The sequence below is a fragment of the Salvelinus sp. IW2-2015 genome, linkage group LG26 (assembly GCF_002910315.2).
Source record: "Salvelinus sp. IW2-2015 linkage group LG26, ASM291031v2, whole genome shotgun sequence".
NCBI lineage: Eukaryota > Metazoa > Chordata > Actinopteri > Salmoniformes > Salmonidae > Salvelinus > Salvelinus sp. IW2-2015.
In genome coordinates, this window is record NC_036866.1 from 34,637,636 (window position 1) to 34,653,333 (window position 15,698).

Consider the following 15,698-nt stretch of genomic DNA (forward strand, 5'->3'; position numbering starts at 1 on the left):
CAACATAGAAAACGAAAAACTTGAATGCCCACCCTAATCACACCCTGACCTAACCAAATAGAGAAATGAAAAGGCTCTCCAAGGTCAGGGCGTGACACTCTGAAACCATATAATAATTTGTAATGACTTATTCCATTACTTTGGCATAGATATTTAATAGAATACCCCCAAATTCCTTATATACCCTAGAGGCTGAACTGTAATTGGACCAATTAATCCATGTTTTGATCATTTTAATAGAGGATCAGAGCTACAGTAATGTCCTCACATGTCTCCCGATCACATTACTTCTTCCACTAAATCATGTGACTTTGGCTTCCAGCACTTGGCATGTAATGGTGTAGACAACAATGATCCAACCACTCTCATTCGAGAATGACGTGGGTGACGTCCTCTGTGCCAATCTTCCTTTAACCCATAGGCCCAACTGCTACTGAACTTGCTTTTTTATTTCATATTAAAACAAGCTTCCTTCATTTTCTATGCAATTGTCTGTTCACAGTGGTGCTTCTGATCGTGTGTTGGAGTCCCCCCTTGTGTCTTCTCTGCCCCCCCCTTTCCTCCTCTTCTTTTACTCCACAGTGTGCTGCTGCTCTGCTATATGTGGCGCCCGGAGCCGCTCCAGGAATCTGCCCTAAATGTTTTCCATATTAGTTCAGAGCCTTCTCTGGTTCCAAATAGCCTAGCAGCCGAGCAGGGATAATACTGAGAGGAACCCTGAGCAGAGAGGGGAAGGGAACGGGGGCGTGGCAGGGAGCAGTGTAGCACACTGACAGACAGCACAACGGTAAGACACTGACAAAGAAACGGGAAAGGAAAGAGAGAGAAAAGAGAAAGAGAAAACAACCTCCCAAGGAGCTGAAGAATACGCGCTAGTCTCATCTCAAGGCAGAAGGTGAAGAATGGGAGAAGGAAAGAAGGGATCTGGAGGAGGGGAGAAGAGCGGAGGAGCGCCCCCCATCCAGGAGAAGAAAGGGGGTAGAGCAGAGGAGGGAGGCCCAGCGCCCGAGGATGCTCACAAGTGCTGTGGCTGTCGCTTCCCCCTGCTCATTGCCCTGCTGCAGCTGCTGCTGGGGGTGGCCATCACAGCCGTGGCCTTCCTCATGGTCACCATCAGCCCCTCACTCCTGGCCAGGGAGACACCACACTGGGCCGGCATCATTGTAAGCATGGACCCGCCTCGTCTTTCTGTATGCATGGACACTTAATATGGCCGTGTGTCACTGTTGTAGCTGCATGGGCCTTTGCCTTAACTGACTTAGGTCCCCATATCCATCTTCAACTCACCTCACTACGTGACTGCATGGATCCTCGTCCTCATCGTCTGACAACCCAATGCAACCTTGTGTATCTACATGCATGTACACTCAATATGGCCACTATTGTTGTCCTGATACTCTACCTACCGTGTCTCGCATGCACTTCACCTACAATGCACACTGGGTTGTACTGCCTCATCCCCCAGAATGTAGCTGAATGGACCTATCTTCTACCTTGATTGCATGCATGGCCTAATGATGTGTATAAACACATACAGTATGTACAGTTGAAGTCGGAAGTTTACATACACTTAGGTTGGAGTCATTAAAACTCGTTTTTCAACCACTCCACACATTTCTTGTTTACAAACTATAGTTTTGGCAAGTTGGTTGGGACATCTACTTTGTGCATGACACAAGTCATTTTTCCAACAATTGTTTACAGACAGATTATTTCACTTATAACTCACTGTATCTCAATTCCAGTGGGTCAGAAGTTTACATACACTAAGTTGACTGTGCCTTTAACAGCTTGGAAAATTCCATAAAATGATGTCATGGCTTTAGAAGCTTCTGATAGGCTAATTGACATCATTTGAGTCAATTGGAGGTGTACCTGTGGATGTATTTCAAGGCCTAACTTCAAACTCAGTGCCTCTTTGCTTGACATCATGGGAAAATCAAACGAAATCAGCCAAAACCTCAAACGAAAATTTGTAGATCTCCACAAGTCTGGTTCATCCTTGGGAGCAATTTCCAAACGTCTGAAGGTACCACGTTCATCTGTACAAACAATAGTACGCAAGGACAAACACCATGGGACCACGCAGCCGTCATACCGCTCAGGAAGGAGACGCGTTCTGTCTCCTAGAGATGAACGTACTTTGGTGCAAAAAGTGCAAATCAATCCCAGAACAACAGTAAAGGACCTTGTGAAGATGCTGGAGGAAACAGGTACAAAGTATCTATATCCACAGTAAAACGAGTCCTATATCGACATAACCTGAAAGGCAGCTCAGCAAGGAAGAAGCCACTGCTCCAAAACCGCCATAAAAAAGCCAGACTACGGTTTGCAACTGCACATGGGGACAAAGATCGTACTTTTTGGAGAAATGTCCTCTGGTCTGATGAAACAAAAATCGAACTGTTTGGCCATAATGCCCATCGTTACGTTATGTTTGGAGGAAAAAGGGGGAGACTTGCAGGCCAAAGGACACCATCCCGACCGTGAAGCACGGGAGTGGCGGCATCATGTTGTGGGGGTGCTTTGCTGCAGGAGGGACTGATGCACTTCACAAAATAGATGGCATCATGAAAATTATGTGGATATATTGAAGCAACATCTCAAGACATCAGTCAGGAAGTTAAAGCTTGGTCGCAAATGGGTCTTCCAAATGGACAATGACCCCAAGCATACTTCCAATGTTGTGGCAAAATGGCTTAAGGACAACAAAGTCAAGGTGTTTGAGTGGCCATCACAAAGCCCTGACCTCAATCCCATAGAATATTTGTGGGCAGAACTGAAAAAGCGTGTGCGAGCAAGGAGGCCTACAAACCTGACTCAGTTACACCAGCTCTGTCAGGAGGAATGGGCCAAAATTCACCCAACKTATTGTGGGAAGCTTGTGGAAGGCTACCCGAAATGTTTGATCCAAGTTAAACAATTTAAAGGCAATGCTACCAAATACTAATTGAGTGTATGTAAACTTCTGACCCACTGGGAATGTGATGAAAGAAATAAAAGCTGAAATAAATTATTCTCTCTACTATCATTCTGACATTTCACATTCTTAAAATAAAGTCTTATCTCTCTATTCACACATTATCTTACATTAGTTACATCTAAACTCAAAATAAGGGTTGTTTATCATGCTTTACTGCCTTTTCTATAGCTGTTTCAACTTGTGTTTTAATGGGAAAGTTCCCCACCTCATATGACACAGAGGTAAACATGACACATGGATAGGATGACTCATAGTMATTTACTAGTGCCATGTGGTTTTACATAGGGAATGATTTCAGATGTACTCCCTATTCAATATGAGCGTAGTGTGCCGTGCAGTGACATACAGTGGCTGTAGTTTTCCATATACCGTTATTTTATTTCTGGCCAGGCAAAAAAATAACTAATGATACCATAAATAACAATTATGATCCAGTTTCAGGTTAAAAGTTGCCTTGTTTGCCTTGTTTTCCTAATGGATGACCCATGTGAACCTTCCTCAGTCGCATCCAACAAATTGGGTGACATTCTAAATGTCAACATGTTGACTGCTACCAATTAGCTTGATGTTATTTTCACATTGGCTCCCTCACTCTCTTACTGTTGATTAGATCGATCTCCTCTAGAAATAGTTAACTGGCTTAAAGAGTTTCTAGGTCATTCTATCACTTCGGTGCCTTTTAAGGAGTGTAACTTGGTCAAAAGAAACGTTTGATTTCATCTCATTTTAACTTTCTGTCATAAAGATGACATTCATTTTCCCATTAAATTGAAAAAAATGATAGTAAGTGCATATTAATTGCCAAATAAAGTAACAGGGTTGACTAACAGGGTTTACGATTTCTTCTTAAATCAGCCATAAATCCCATTGTGACAGGGGGAATGGAAGATTGTTGTGTGCAACAGGGAGTGGCAATTGAATGCAAGCTTCACCATTTTTTATTTATTGTTAAAACATTTCCAGACTGTCTAGCGATTGATAACAGGATTGACGTGTTATGCTCAACCCACTCAGTTTTCCACCACAAAACACCAGAAAATGGCCAAAAAGAGTTGGAATTAGATGTTCAATGTTTCTTTTGAAATAAATATTTAAAAACGAATAGTTTCACACTATTAAGACGAGAGTTCACGTAGCAGGGTTGACCTTAAAATGAGGGACAGACGTAATCACTAATCACATTAAATAAATATTAATCTTCAGAAATGAATTTGTTAAAGCAACAAAATAACTAGGGCTTTACAATGATGGGGAAACTTGGAGACGTTTTGTAATTCAGTGGGTAAAAACCTTCCTAGAAGTGACAGAGGATTGACGGAGGGACATGTCAAAATGCTGAATTTGAGCACTTCAGCAAGCCTTTATTCATATTAAAAATCAGATGTATCTAATTCTCTGTGTGGTCTTCATTTGAAATTTCAATATTGGTGCACAATTTCTACTTAAAATATCAAAGGGACGCAAAAGGCACTCATTTCGTGGAAGACCCTTCTATAAGTTTTGAACTTTCCCCCAACTGTAGTCATGGCAACTGTAGTCATGGCAAGACAACAACAACTCTAGAATGCCAGTCAGAGCTGTGGGGCAGTAGCCTCTTACCCTGATCCTTTAGTTTGCTAATGTCTACAGATAAATAAAGCAAATAATACTGAAAGAAACTGAAGGTAGCACTTTACTTTACATTGCCCTTATACCCTACTGTTATTACTGCACAGTAATTGCATCCGGTACAGGTCCTAAACTCAAAAATCATGTCAAACACTACATGCATCTCCTTAGACCCAGATGTATCTCTTATTAGTATTTGTTGTGTGATTATTGTGGCATCAGTAGCCTCTGAAACATTAGAAACCCTCCGACTCGTATAAGACCATACTGGCCCCCTACGCAAGCATATGTTGTAGGCTATCCATGCAAGTAAATGACTATAAATATTTTTTCCTGTCTTCTCTAAGATAAAGTGATTATGTAAAAAAACATTAATTGATAAACAAACATTCTGAGCCAGAGCTAGAGGTAGTTTTGTAATTAAAGGGTTGCCAAACTGGGATTAAAGGGTTGTCAAACTGAGCCATTGGGCCACATTCATATATTGATAGACAAATTAGAGAGATTGTTCAAAATTCTGCAAATATGGACAATAAAATACTTCAAGAGTAACTTTGATGTCCCCTCTACACATCAAAAGAAATACAAAAATGGCTATTTCTGTCACGATCATTATAATAAGTGGACCAAAGCGCAGCATGATCTGAGTTCTAAGTGAAACTCAAAGCAAAACAAAACAATAAATCTCAAACGAAACGTGAAGCTAATAATAGTGCTAACAGGCAACTATCCATAGTCAAGATCCCACAAAGCACAAAGGGGAAATGGCTGCCTAAATATGATCCCCAATCAGAGACAACGATAAACAGCTGCCTCTGATTGGGAACCATACCAGGCCAACATAGATGTATAAATCACCTAGATAACCCACCCTAGTCACACCCCGACCTAACCAACATAGAGAATAAAAAGCTCTCTATGGTCAGGGCGTGACAATTTCAGACAAAATACGACTTCATTTCAGTGTTCTATGTCAATGCTTTTCATCCATTTTGATGTGATTTTAACAGAATTTCTCAGTTTTTTTTATTAACACACATTTTCCTACCATTGAAGCCTAATGTTGCATTTTTTTAACAAACTTGAAATTTAAAAAACAGATTATTTTCATAATCAGAGGCATATTACAATTACACTAAATATACAAAAGTGTGTTCCCCCTTAAATGAGTGGATTCGGCTAGTTCAGCCACATCCGTTGCTGACAGGTATATAAAATTTAACACACGGCCATGCAATGTCCATAGACAAACATTGGCAGTAGAATGGCTTACTGAAGAGCTCAGTAACTTTCAATGTGGCACCGTCCTAGGATGCCACCTTTCCAACAAGTCAGTTCATCAAATTCCTGCTCTGTTAGAGCTGCCCCAGTCAACTGTAAGTGCTGTTATTGTGAACTGGAAACGTCTAGGAGCAACAAAGGCTCAGCTTCTACATGGTAGGCCACACAAGGTCACAGAATGGGACTGCCGAGTGCTGAAGCGCGTAAAAATCGTCTGTCCTTGGTTGCAACACTCACTATCAAGTTCCAAAATACCTCAGGAAGCTAGTCAGCGCAAGAGCTGTTTGTCGGGAGCTTCATGAAATGGCTTTCCATGGCCGAGCAGCCGCACACAAGCCTAGAATAGCCATGCACAATGCCAAACGTCAGCTGGGGTGGTGTAAAGATCGCCGCCATTGGAAACGGGTTCTCTGGAGTGATGAATCACGTTTCACCATCAGGCAGTCTGACGGACGAATCGGGGTTTGGCGGATGCCAGGAGAATGCCAACTGTAAAGTTTAGTGGAGGAGGAATAATGGTCTGGGGCTGTTTTTCATATTTCGGGCTAAGCCCCTTAGTTACATTGAAGGGAAATCTTAACGCTACATCATACAATGACATTCCAGACGATTCTGTGCTTCCAAATTTGCAATGCCCCTGTGCACGAAGCGAGATCCATACAGAGATGGTTTGTCGAGATCGGTGTGGAAGAACTTTACTGGCCTGCACTTTAACACCTGAACTTTACTGGCCTTTGGGATGAATTGGAACGCCGACTGCGAGCCAGGCCTAAAGTCCCCGCAGAAATGTTCCAACATCTAGTGGAATCTTCCCAGAAGAGTGGAGGCTGTTAAAGCAGCAAAGGGGGGACCAACTCCATATTAATGCCCATGATTTTGGAATGAGATGTTTGACGAGCAGGTGTCCACATACATTTGGTTACGTAGTGTATTTCTGAAGGGTAATAAAAAACATTTTCCTCATTTGGATCTATGCTTGAGTCTCACAGGGTTAGACGTAATACAACTTACATAACACACAGCATTTCCATATAGAATCTATAGGAAGTACAACGATGAACCCTTTAAGCCCCAAGGCTATAGAGGCCTGCTAATGATAGCACAGGGGCCTGACTAGGTATGTTCCCATACCGTCTAATCTAGTATTGTTTTTCTAGGGCAATGTATGGTAGTGAGCATTTCTTTAACATAATCATGTAATCTATGTGAGATACTTCACGTTTGCATTTCTGTAGAGGAAAAAAACAAGTTGTTTTCTCTCAGCTTCCTGTATGCCCTAATTACAGTGTGTACAGATGTGTGCAATCGGAAGCATCTCAGCTCACACAGGGTGCATCCATCTCGGGTTCTGTCCTCACGTGACTCACGACCCGGTGACAAACACGGAGGTCACCAAGATCCTTCTAGAGAATTCTGATTCCTTAAGAACCTGGGGAAAACATTTAAGTTATATGCTGCATGTTAGTCACAAGACTGCAATAGTGTGTTGTCGCAAAAAAGGAGGAAAACGACTTAATTTGCCATAGCATTGATAATGTTATCAGATGACACCTTGGACAATATGATGCTAAAAGTGCACTATATCAATAGCGAACTTGGGATAAACAGCTTGAAGAGGGTTGAAAAGGCCCCTCAGCTGCAAATAAGATAAGAGGTTTGCTTGTATGTGTGTGTTAGAAAACCATGGCAACACTTGGTATCAGCAGATCAAATCCTGGGATGAATATCTGTTTTTCAGATCCGAATGGATTCAGTTTCCCAATAACACATATGCATTATGATGCAGTTATAATGCACCGTAAGACTTTCATGAGCATGCAAGACACCTACGGTGTCATAATGATCTGGACTAAATACCAGTATATACACCTTTTCAAAGCAGCCTTTGTATTTTTTAAGTACACATTGGAGAATGATGTACTTACCAAGCATACAAGTATATTTTACAAAGAATTTAAGTCAGAGAATAACCCCCACTAAATCCATTTTCCCCTGTGTTCTATGTTTCTCTAGTTGTGTGTGGTCTCCTTGCTGGGCTTCCTCCTCTACTGCATCACCTACGTACCAGATGAGAGGACCTCCATGCAATTCATCGCCAAAGTGAGACCCACATATCCTCTGACATAATTTCCTGTCCAACTGAGCGGAGACCAAGGCAAACTCTCTCTAATGGGACAATTAGTCATGTTTATACAGGAGAATGCCATTCATTATCAAACACATGCCCGTCTCATTCAAATCAACCAGGTTGTAGTTAGAGTCAGTTAATCTCATTTAGACTAATGTGTAGGGCCAATATACTACAAAACAGAGAACATTGATTGCCACATTGACATACTGTAGGCAGACCTGGGTTCAAATACTATTTAAAATCTTTAAAATACTTGTTTTAGAAAAGCTGTAGTGCCAGATGGGTGAGGTTTGCACTTTGTGACTATTCTATTACACTGAACAGAAATATAAATGCAACACGCAACAATTTCAAAGATTTTACTGAGTTACAGTTCATATAAGGAAATCAGTCAATGAATTAGGCCCTAATCTGTGGATTTCACATTACTGGGAATACAGATATGAATCTGTCAGTCACAGACACCTTAAAAAAAAAGTGGGGCGTGGATCAGAAAACCAGTATCTGGTACTCAGTATCTGGTGTGGCCACCATTTGCCTCATGCAGTGCGACACATCTCCTTCGCATGGAGTTGATCAGGCAGTTGACTGAGGCCTGTGGAATGTTGTCCCACTCCTCTTCAATGGCTGTGCGAAGTTGCTGGATATTGGTGGGAATTGGAATACGCTATCGTGCATGTCGATCCAGAGCATTCCAAACATGCTCAATGGGTAACATGTCTGGTGAGTATGTAGGAACATTTTCAGCTTCCAGGAATTGTGTACAGATCCTAGTGACATTGGGCCGTGCATTATCATGCTGAAACATGAGGTGATGGCGGAGGATGAATGGCATAACAATGTGCCTTAGGATCTGGTCACGGTATCTCTGTGCATTCACATTGCCATCACTAAATGCAATTGTGTTCATTGTCCATAGCTTATGCCTGCCCATACCATAACCCCAACCCCACCACCACCATTGGGTACTCTGTTCACAAGGTTGACATCAGCAAACCACTCAGCCACACAACCCCATACACGCTGTCTGCCATTTGTTCGGTACTGTGGAAACCGGGATTCATCCGTGAAGAGCACACTTCTCCAGCGTGCCAGTGGCCATCAAAGGTGAGCGCATTTGGCCACTGTAGTCGGTTACGACGCCGAACTGGTGAGGAGCTTCCCTGAGACGGTTTCTGACAGTTTCTGACATCTTTTGCAGAAATTATTTGGTTGTGCAAACCCACAGTTTAATCAGCTCCCCGGGCGGCTGGTCTCAGATGATCCCGCAGGTGAAGAAGCCAGATGTGGAGGCCTGGCATGGTTAAACGTGGTCTGCGGTTGTGAGGCCGGTTGGACGTACTGCCAAATTCTCTAAAACGATGTTAGAGGCGGCTTATGGTATAGAAATTAACATTCAATTCTCTGGTGGATATTCCTGCAGTCAGCATGCCAATTGCACGCTCCCTCAAAACTTGAGACATCTGTGGCATTGTTTGACAAAACTGGCCTTTTATTGTCCCCAGCACAAGGGGACAATGATCATGCTGTTTAATTAGCTTATTGATATGTCACACCTGTCAGGTGGATGGATTATCTTGGCAAAGGAGAAATGCTCACTAACAGGGATTTAAATACATTTGAGAGAAATAAGCTTTTTGTGCGTATGGAAAATGTCTGGCATCTTTTATTTCAGCTCATGTGTTTATATTTTGGTTCAGTATAGTTCCATTGCAACAGGCAATCTCAATAAAACTCAGATAAAATATTTAAAATTATTTAAAATACAATTTGAACCCAGGTCCGACTAGGGTTGAATGGTTGCACCTTGAATGTGATACTGTATGTACAGTATCGAGAGAAATGCAGAGCACAGCATGCCTACTAGCAAGGCCCTGTAGGAGGCCTATGGGTAGATGAGCACAGTTATTGGACATGACTTCTCATTTAATTGGCCAGACAATGTAGGCAGTTGGAATGTGCAATCAATTAGAGTAGGAATACCACTGTTGCCCATCGTGACTGAGCTGCGTACAAATACAATATTTTCAAAGGCGACTTCCTCCACTCAAAATGTATGTGAAGTAGACATAACGTGAACTGAACAATACATTTAAAAAGTAATACAATCAGTGGTGTAAATGTACGCAACAAAATATTCTCCATATTTTTCTTTTCTTTATGTCTTCTTAAAGTTCATAGAACAACATAACATTGAGTACAGCGATATATTAAAGGCTTTGTGATGCTCTTCTTTTTATGTAATTTATGTACAGCAGTTGGCAGTACAATACGTCTCATAACGTACTTCAGTTCTCCATTTTTCAGAGCTGTTTACATTGTTTTTAACGCCATTTCAAATCAAGCAAGCATCAAACATTACATAATGCTATAAGCAGCATGTAATGGAGTGTAAATACAGTGCGAATCAGGGCTCTGTTACATAACCTGTGGATTTAGATGAAGGGCTAGTGTTATTTTGATTGTACACTGTAATTACATAAACCACACAAAGCCACTCTTGCACATTATCAAGCTGTATTTTAGACCCCGTTTACTCAATGTGGACATACAGGCACCTGCCAAAATAAAGGAAACACCAACAGTGTCTTAATAAGGCGCTGGGCCACCAAAACAGTTTCAATGCGCCTCGGCATAGATTCTACAAGTGTCTGGAACTCTATTGGAGGGATGCGACACTATTCTTCCACAAGAAATTACGTCATTGGTGTTTTTTTTGATGGTGCTGGAAAACACTGTCTCAGGTGCCTTTCCAGAATCTCCCATAAGTGTTCAAATGGGTTGAGATCTGGTGACACACACACACTCCTTTGACACCCCTCTTTCAAAGTCCCCGAGATCATTTCTTCTAGCAAAATATGGGCAACTGGGCATTTTTACACATGACCTTAAGCAAGCTGGGATGTTAATTGCTTAATTAACTCAGGAACCAGACATTGTATCCCTCATTTACTCAAGTGTTTCCTTTATTTTGGCAGTTACCTGTACAAAGACAAATACAGTCGTGGCCAAAAGTTTTGAGAATGACACAAATATTAATTTTCAAAGTTTGCTGCTTCAGTGTCTTTAGATATTTTTGTCAGATGTTACTATGGAATACTGAAGTATAATTACAAGCATTTCATAAGTGTCGAAGACTTATTGACAATTACATGAAGTTGATGCAAAGAGTCAATATTTGCAGTGTTGACCCTTCTTTTTCAAGACCTCTGCAATCCGCCCTGGCATGCTGTCATTTAACTTCTGGACCACATTCTGACTGATGGCAGCCCATTCTTGCATAGTCAGTGCTTGGAGTTTGTCAGAATTTGTGGGTTTTTGTTTGTCCATCCGCCTCTTGAGGATTGACCACAAGTTCTCAATGGGATTAAGGTCTGGGGAGTTTCCTGGCCATGGACCCAAAATATTGATGTTTTGTTCCCCAAGCCACTTAGTTATCACTTTTGCCTTATGGCAAGGTGCTCCATCATGCTGGAAAAGGCATTGTTCGTCACCAAACTGTTCCTGGATGGTTGGGAGAAGTTGCTCTCGGAGGATGTGTTGGTACCATTCTTTATTCATGGCTGTGTTCTTAGGCAAAATTGTGAGTGAGCCCACTCCCTTGGCTGAGAAGCAACCCCACACATGAATGGTCTCAGGATGCTTTACTGTTGGCTTGACACAGGACTTATGGTAGCGCTCACCTTGTCTTCTCCGGACAAGCTTTTTTCCGGATGCCCCAAACAATCGGAAAGGGGATTCATCAGAGAAAATGACTTTACTCCTGTACCTTTTGCAGAATATCAGTCTGTCCCTGATGTTTTTCCTGGAGAGAAGTGGCTTCTTTGCTGCCCTTCTTGACACCAGGCCATCCTCCAAAAGTCTTCGCCTCACCGTGTGTGCAGATGCACTCACACCTGCCTGCTGCCATTCCTGAGCAAGCTCTGTAATGGTGGTGCCCCGATCCCACAGCTGAATCCAATTTAGGAGACGGTCCTGGCGCTTGCTGGACTTTCTTGTGCGCCCTGAAGCCTTCTTCACAACAATTGAACCACTCTCCTTGAAGTTCTTGATTATCTGATAAATGGTTGATTTAGGTGCAATCTTACTGGTAGCAATATCCTTGCATGTGAAGCCCTTTTTGTGCAAAGCAATGATGACGGCACGTGTTTCCTTGCAGGTAACCATGGTTGACAGAGGAAGAACAATGATTCCAAGCACCACCCTCCTTTTGAAGCTTCCAGTCTGTTATTTGAACTCAATCAGCATGACAGAGTGATCTCCAGCCTTGTCCTTGTCAACACTCACACCTGTGTTATCGAGAGAATCACTAACATGATGTCAGCTGGTCCTTTTGTGGCAGGGCTGAAATGCCTTGGAAATGTTTTTTGGGGATTCAGTTAATTTGCACAGCAAAGAGGGACTCTGCAATTCATCTCTTCATAACATTCTGGAGTATATGCAAATTGCCATCATACAAACTGAGGCAGCAGACTTTGTGAAAATTAATATTTGTGTCATTCTCAAAACCTTTGGCCACGACCGTACACAGCATGTGGATAAAGGTAAAGTGGGAGGCTGCAGGGGATTCTCACAGGAACACTGTCTACTTAATGCAGTCAGTCCTCCTTTTCAACTAGAATGTTTTTTTTGTGTGAAAATAACTGAATTCTTTTGAAAATGACCCCTGATGACATCATAGGGGGTGATTTTCTTATATAAGCTAATTGACTACATTTAGGTTTTCAAATACGGAAACACTGGTATGGTGCTGCTGTGCTGGACATAATGAACATGAGGTTAAAAAGTGGTGAAGTTCCCCTTTAAGACAGTCTTGCTCTGTGAGGTTCTACCTCTGGCCGGTAGCCAGGATCTGCAGGTATTTATTGGCTGCTTTGAGGGGAGATAATCGTTAGCAGACAGAAACCTATTTGGATTGGAAACTGATATGGCTAGAGTGGGCATACCTGGTTCACTATGGCCTGCTAACACTTAAGCCACTTCAATCAGTCATTGAATGTGCTACAGTAAGCTGAGTAAAGACATAGAGCTCCAGTCATCTTAGCTCTAGTGTAGACAACCAGGGTCATGTTCAGGCTCCAACACAGAAAAAGCTTTGAAATATTGTTGTTATTGGTAGTCTGTCCTCGGTTTCAAATCATTTATATCAATTGGTGCTAAACATGACCCTGCAGTGGTCCTTAAGGATGACCTCCCTCTAAGTATTTATCCCCCACTATGCTTAGCTATGCTATGATTCACTACACTACACCACAACACACAAGCTCACTTCCTCTCCTCTCCTCCTCCAGCTGCTGTACTTCATCCTGTGCACAGTGGGCCTGGTCCTCTCTGTCCTGGTCATGGCCTTCTCTGGCCACCATTATGCTCAGACCAACGGCTTCAGGTGCCTGGAGGTGGGAGACGACTGCGTGTGCACCCTGGACCCCCACGACCCAATCGCCAGGACCTTCACCTACGCGGGAGTCAGCGACTGCGGAGAGGTCACAGGCACCCTGAAGTTATACTTCCTGCTTCAGATTGCCCTGAACCTGACCCAGGCCCTGGTGTGTGCACTGGGGGCCTTCGTCATGTGGAAGCACCGCTACCAGGTGTTCTTTGTGGGGCTACAGATGGGCTCACCCTCCTTCCAGCACTGGCAGAAGGTCTGATGGGAAATTTAGAAAAAAAGATGCCCATGATGATGCTGATACCACTATTGATGGTAGAGTAAGGTGGAGAGCAGCCAATCAACATTTCGGCTCATTTTACTTGAATGGACAGAGATGTATTACACAAAACACTTTGGTGTGTGCATAAGTGTGTGTGTGTTTTGGTTGTTCTCGATCATATTTACATTTTGGGGTGGTTGACTTCTTCTATAATGGCTTTTCGCACAACTTTTATATACTGTGTGGAGAACTTTATTCGCAGTTGCCAATGCTACATGAGATACTGTATTTCTAATAGATGAAGAAAATATTCAAAACTATGAAACTGTCAGTTTTTGAATGATCTACCATGATGTTCAATGTATTTTTGTCAGGGTTTTCAAAAATAATTCAGCAGAAATCTTTATTATGCCTTTACAATTGAATGTATACAATCTATAATAGTGTTGATTGTGTTACAATTAAAGCAAACTCAAGACACTTTTCTCATACTGTGGTCGTAAAAACGATTCTTGCTGTGCAAGTATTCAACTCTATAATCTTCTATCATACTGCTGTTTAGGACTGTGGGGAATGCTATTGTTTTCAACCCCAATCGGCCTTCAACTTGAGATACTCAATGAGAGTGGGCAGCACTGAGCTAGCCTGCAACATCACTTCCGGGAGTAGCTCAAACTGAGCATGTTATCAAAAGACAGCGCAGTATGAAGATATGCAAAAACTGCTTCTCCAATAAAAATCCCCTTTTACATTGTAGGCGATGTCATGGCGAAGTTCATGTACAGAAAGACGTCATCGGGTCTAACGGTTGTCTCGGGCCGAACTGCGCATTTGCAGCCCGTCAATTCAAAAGGGACTCCTTCGATATCAAGTTGCTTTTGACAAAAACGTGTCACTTTCACAGGGTTGGAGTAATAACATGTTCAACTACTTAAGACATTGGCTCGAATCTAGGTTGTGGATTTAGATTGAGAAAATTACTAATTAAGTATGTATTTCACTTCTCTCATCGACTTCTCAAACCCCGGACAGGTCTGCTTGGTCTGTTTCGCAAGCGTTCCCGGAAGTCACGCGAAATTGCGCCTCTGGGATTAGGAACTGCGATGTTATGTTTTGAGAATCCCCCCCAAGTGATTCCATTTTAGCTAAAACAGATTTCCCGAGCTTCAAATGCACTGTTGAGTCTTCACATAGGAATAAATGGTGTGACGTCATCAATGGCTTTGTACATTCATATACAGTCAATGGTTCAACTGCATCGGTAGAGGGTGAGGAGCAGGGTGGAACATAAGTGAGGGAATTATGCTCTCTTTTTGCAATTGCATATTTAGCACTTGACTTTGATTATGATGGACTATCACACAAACAGTGGTACATATTTTGTAATAGCCTAGAATTACACAAAATACAGTATTTTTGGGCAAAAGAGGCTACTAATTTTATCTTTCCTTTCAGCCAATAGATGCGTCTGTAGCATTTGGGGCTGTTGACATAATACCATCATTGTATGAATCAGGGAAAACCCCTTACTGAATACAGCAGTACAGCCTGGTGTGTTATTGCATTTACTAACCACTCAGAGTGGAGACATACTGGTGCTGCGAGGAGGCATGTGGAGGCTATCAACAATACCAGTGGCGTCCAGTCATGACTCAAGCAGCCAGGCAAAACCAAAACTGCTGCAACCGCAGGGGGAGGGCTGGGCTGGGGAGGGGTAGGTAAAGGGGTACTCAGACAGACAACTGAACTGTGCCACCCCAAGAGGGAAACTAAGTTTATATGGCTCATTTAGCTGGATAGTGTCCTTCCAATAGTGAAGACGTTAAATCAGTTGTCCAAAGGTTTGGTGTATGTTGTCTTATGCTAAATGAACTTAGGTGGATTGTAGATCACATTTTAGGTGCTGGTAGTGGACAGCATTTACCTATGACACATCTAGAAACTAGAGCAGCATGAAAAACAGAAGCAGAAAATATGAGGAGAATTTGAGCTAATGAGTGGTGGTGGTAACATGGTAATTACTGTGCATTAGAGATACTATAGT

General features: G+C 42.3%; 1 protein-coding gene across 1 annotated transcript; it reads left to right on the plus strand.

Annotated features, from left to right (window-relative positions):
- The first annotated feature begins 608 nt into the window (after positions 1–608).
- sspn (sarcospan (Kras oncogene-associated gene)) lies at positions 609–14,029 on the plus strand. Its single transcript, XM_023971551.2, has 3 exons — positions 609–1,163; positions 7,886–7,972; positions 13,295–14,029. Exons 1-3 carry the CDS (start codon positions 903–905, stop codon positions 13,652–13,654), a joined length of 708 nt encoding a protein of 235 aa, XP_023827319.1. The 5' UTR covers positions 609–902; the 3' UTR covers positions 13,655–14,029.
- The last annotated feature ends 1,669 nt before the right edge of the window (positions 14,030–15,698 follow it).

Bases quoted from the DNA above. Each gene is read 5' to 3' on its own strand.
- sspn (XM_023971551.2), top strand. From the start codon at position 903: ATGGGAGAAGGAAAGAAGGGATCTGGAGGAGGGGAGAAGAGCGGAGGA. The intron at 1,164-7,885 runs GTAAGCATGGAC...ATGTTTCTCTAG, and splicing joins CACACTGGGCCGGCATCATT to TTGTGTGTGGTCTCCTTGCT. The intron at 7,973-13,294 runs GTGAGACCCACA...CTCCTCCTCCAG, and splicing joins CCATGCAATTCATCGCCAAA to CTGCTGTACTTCATCCTGTG.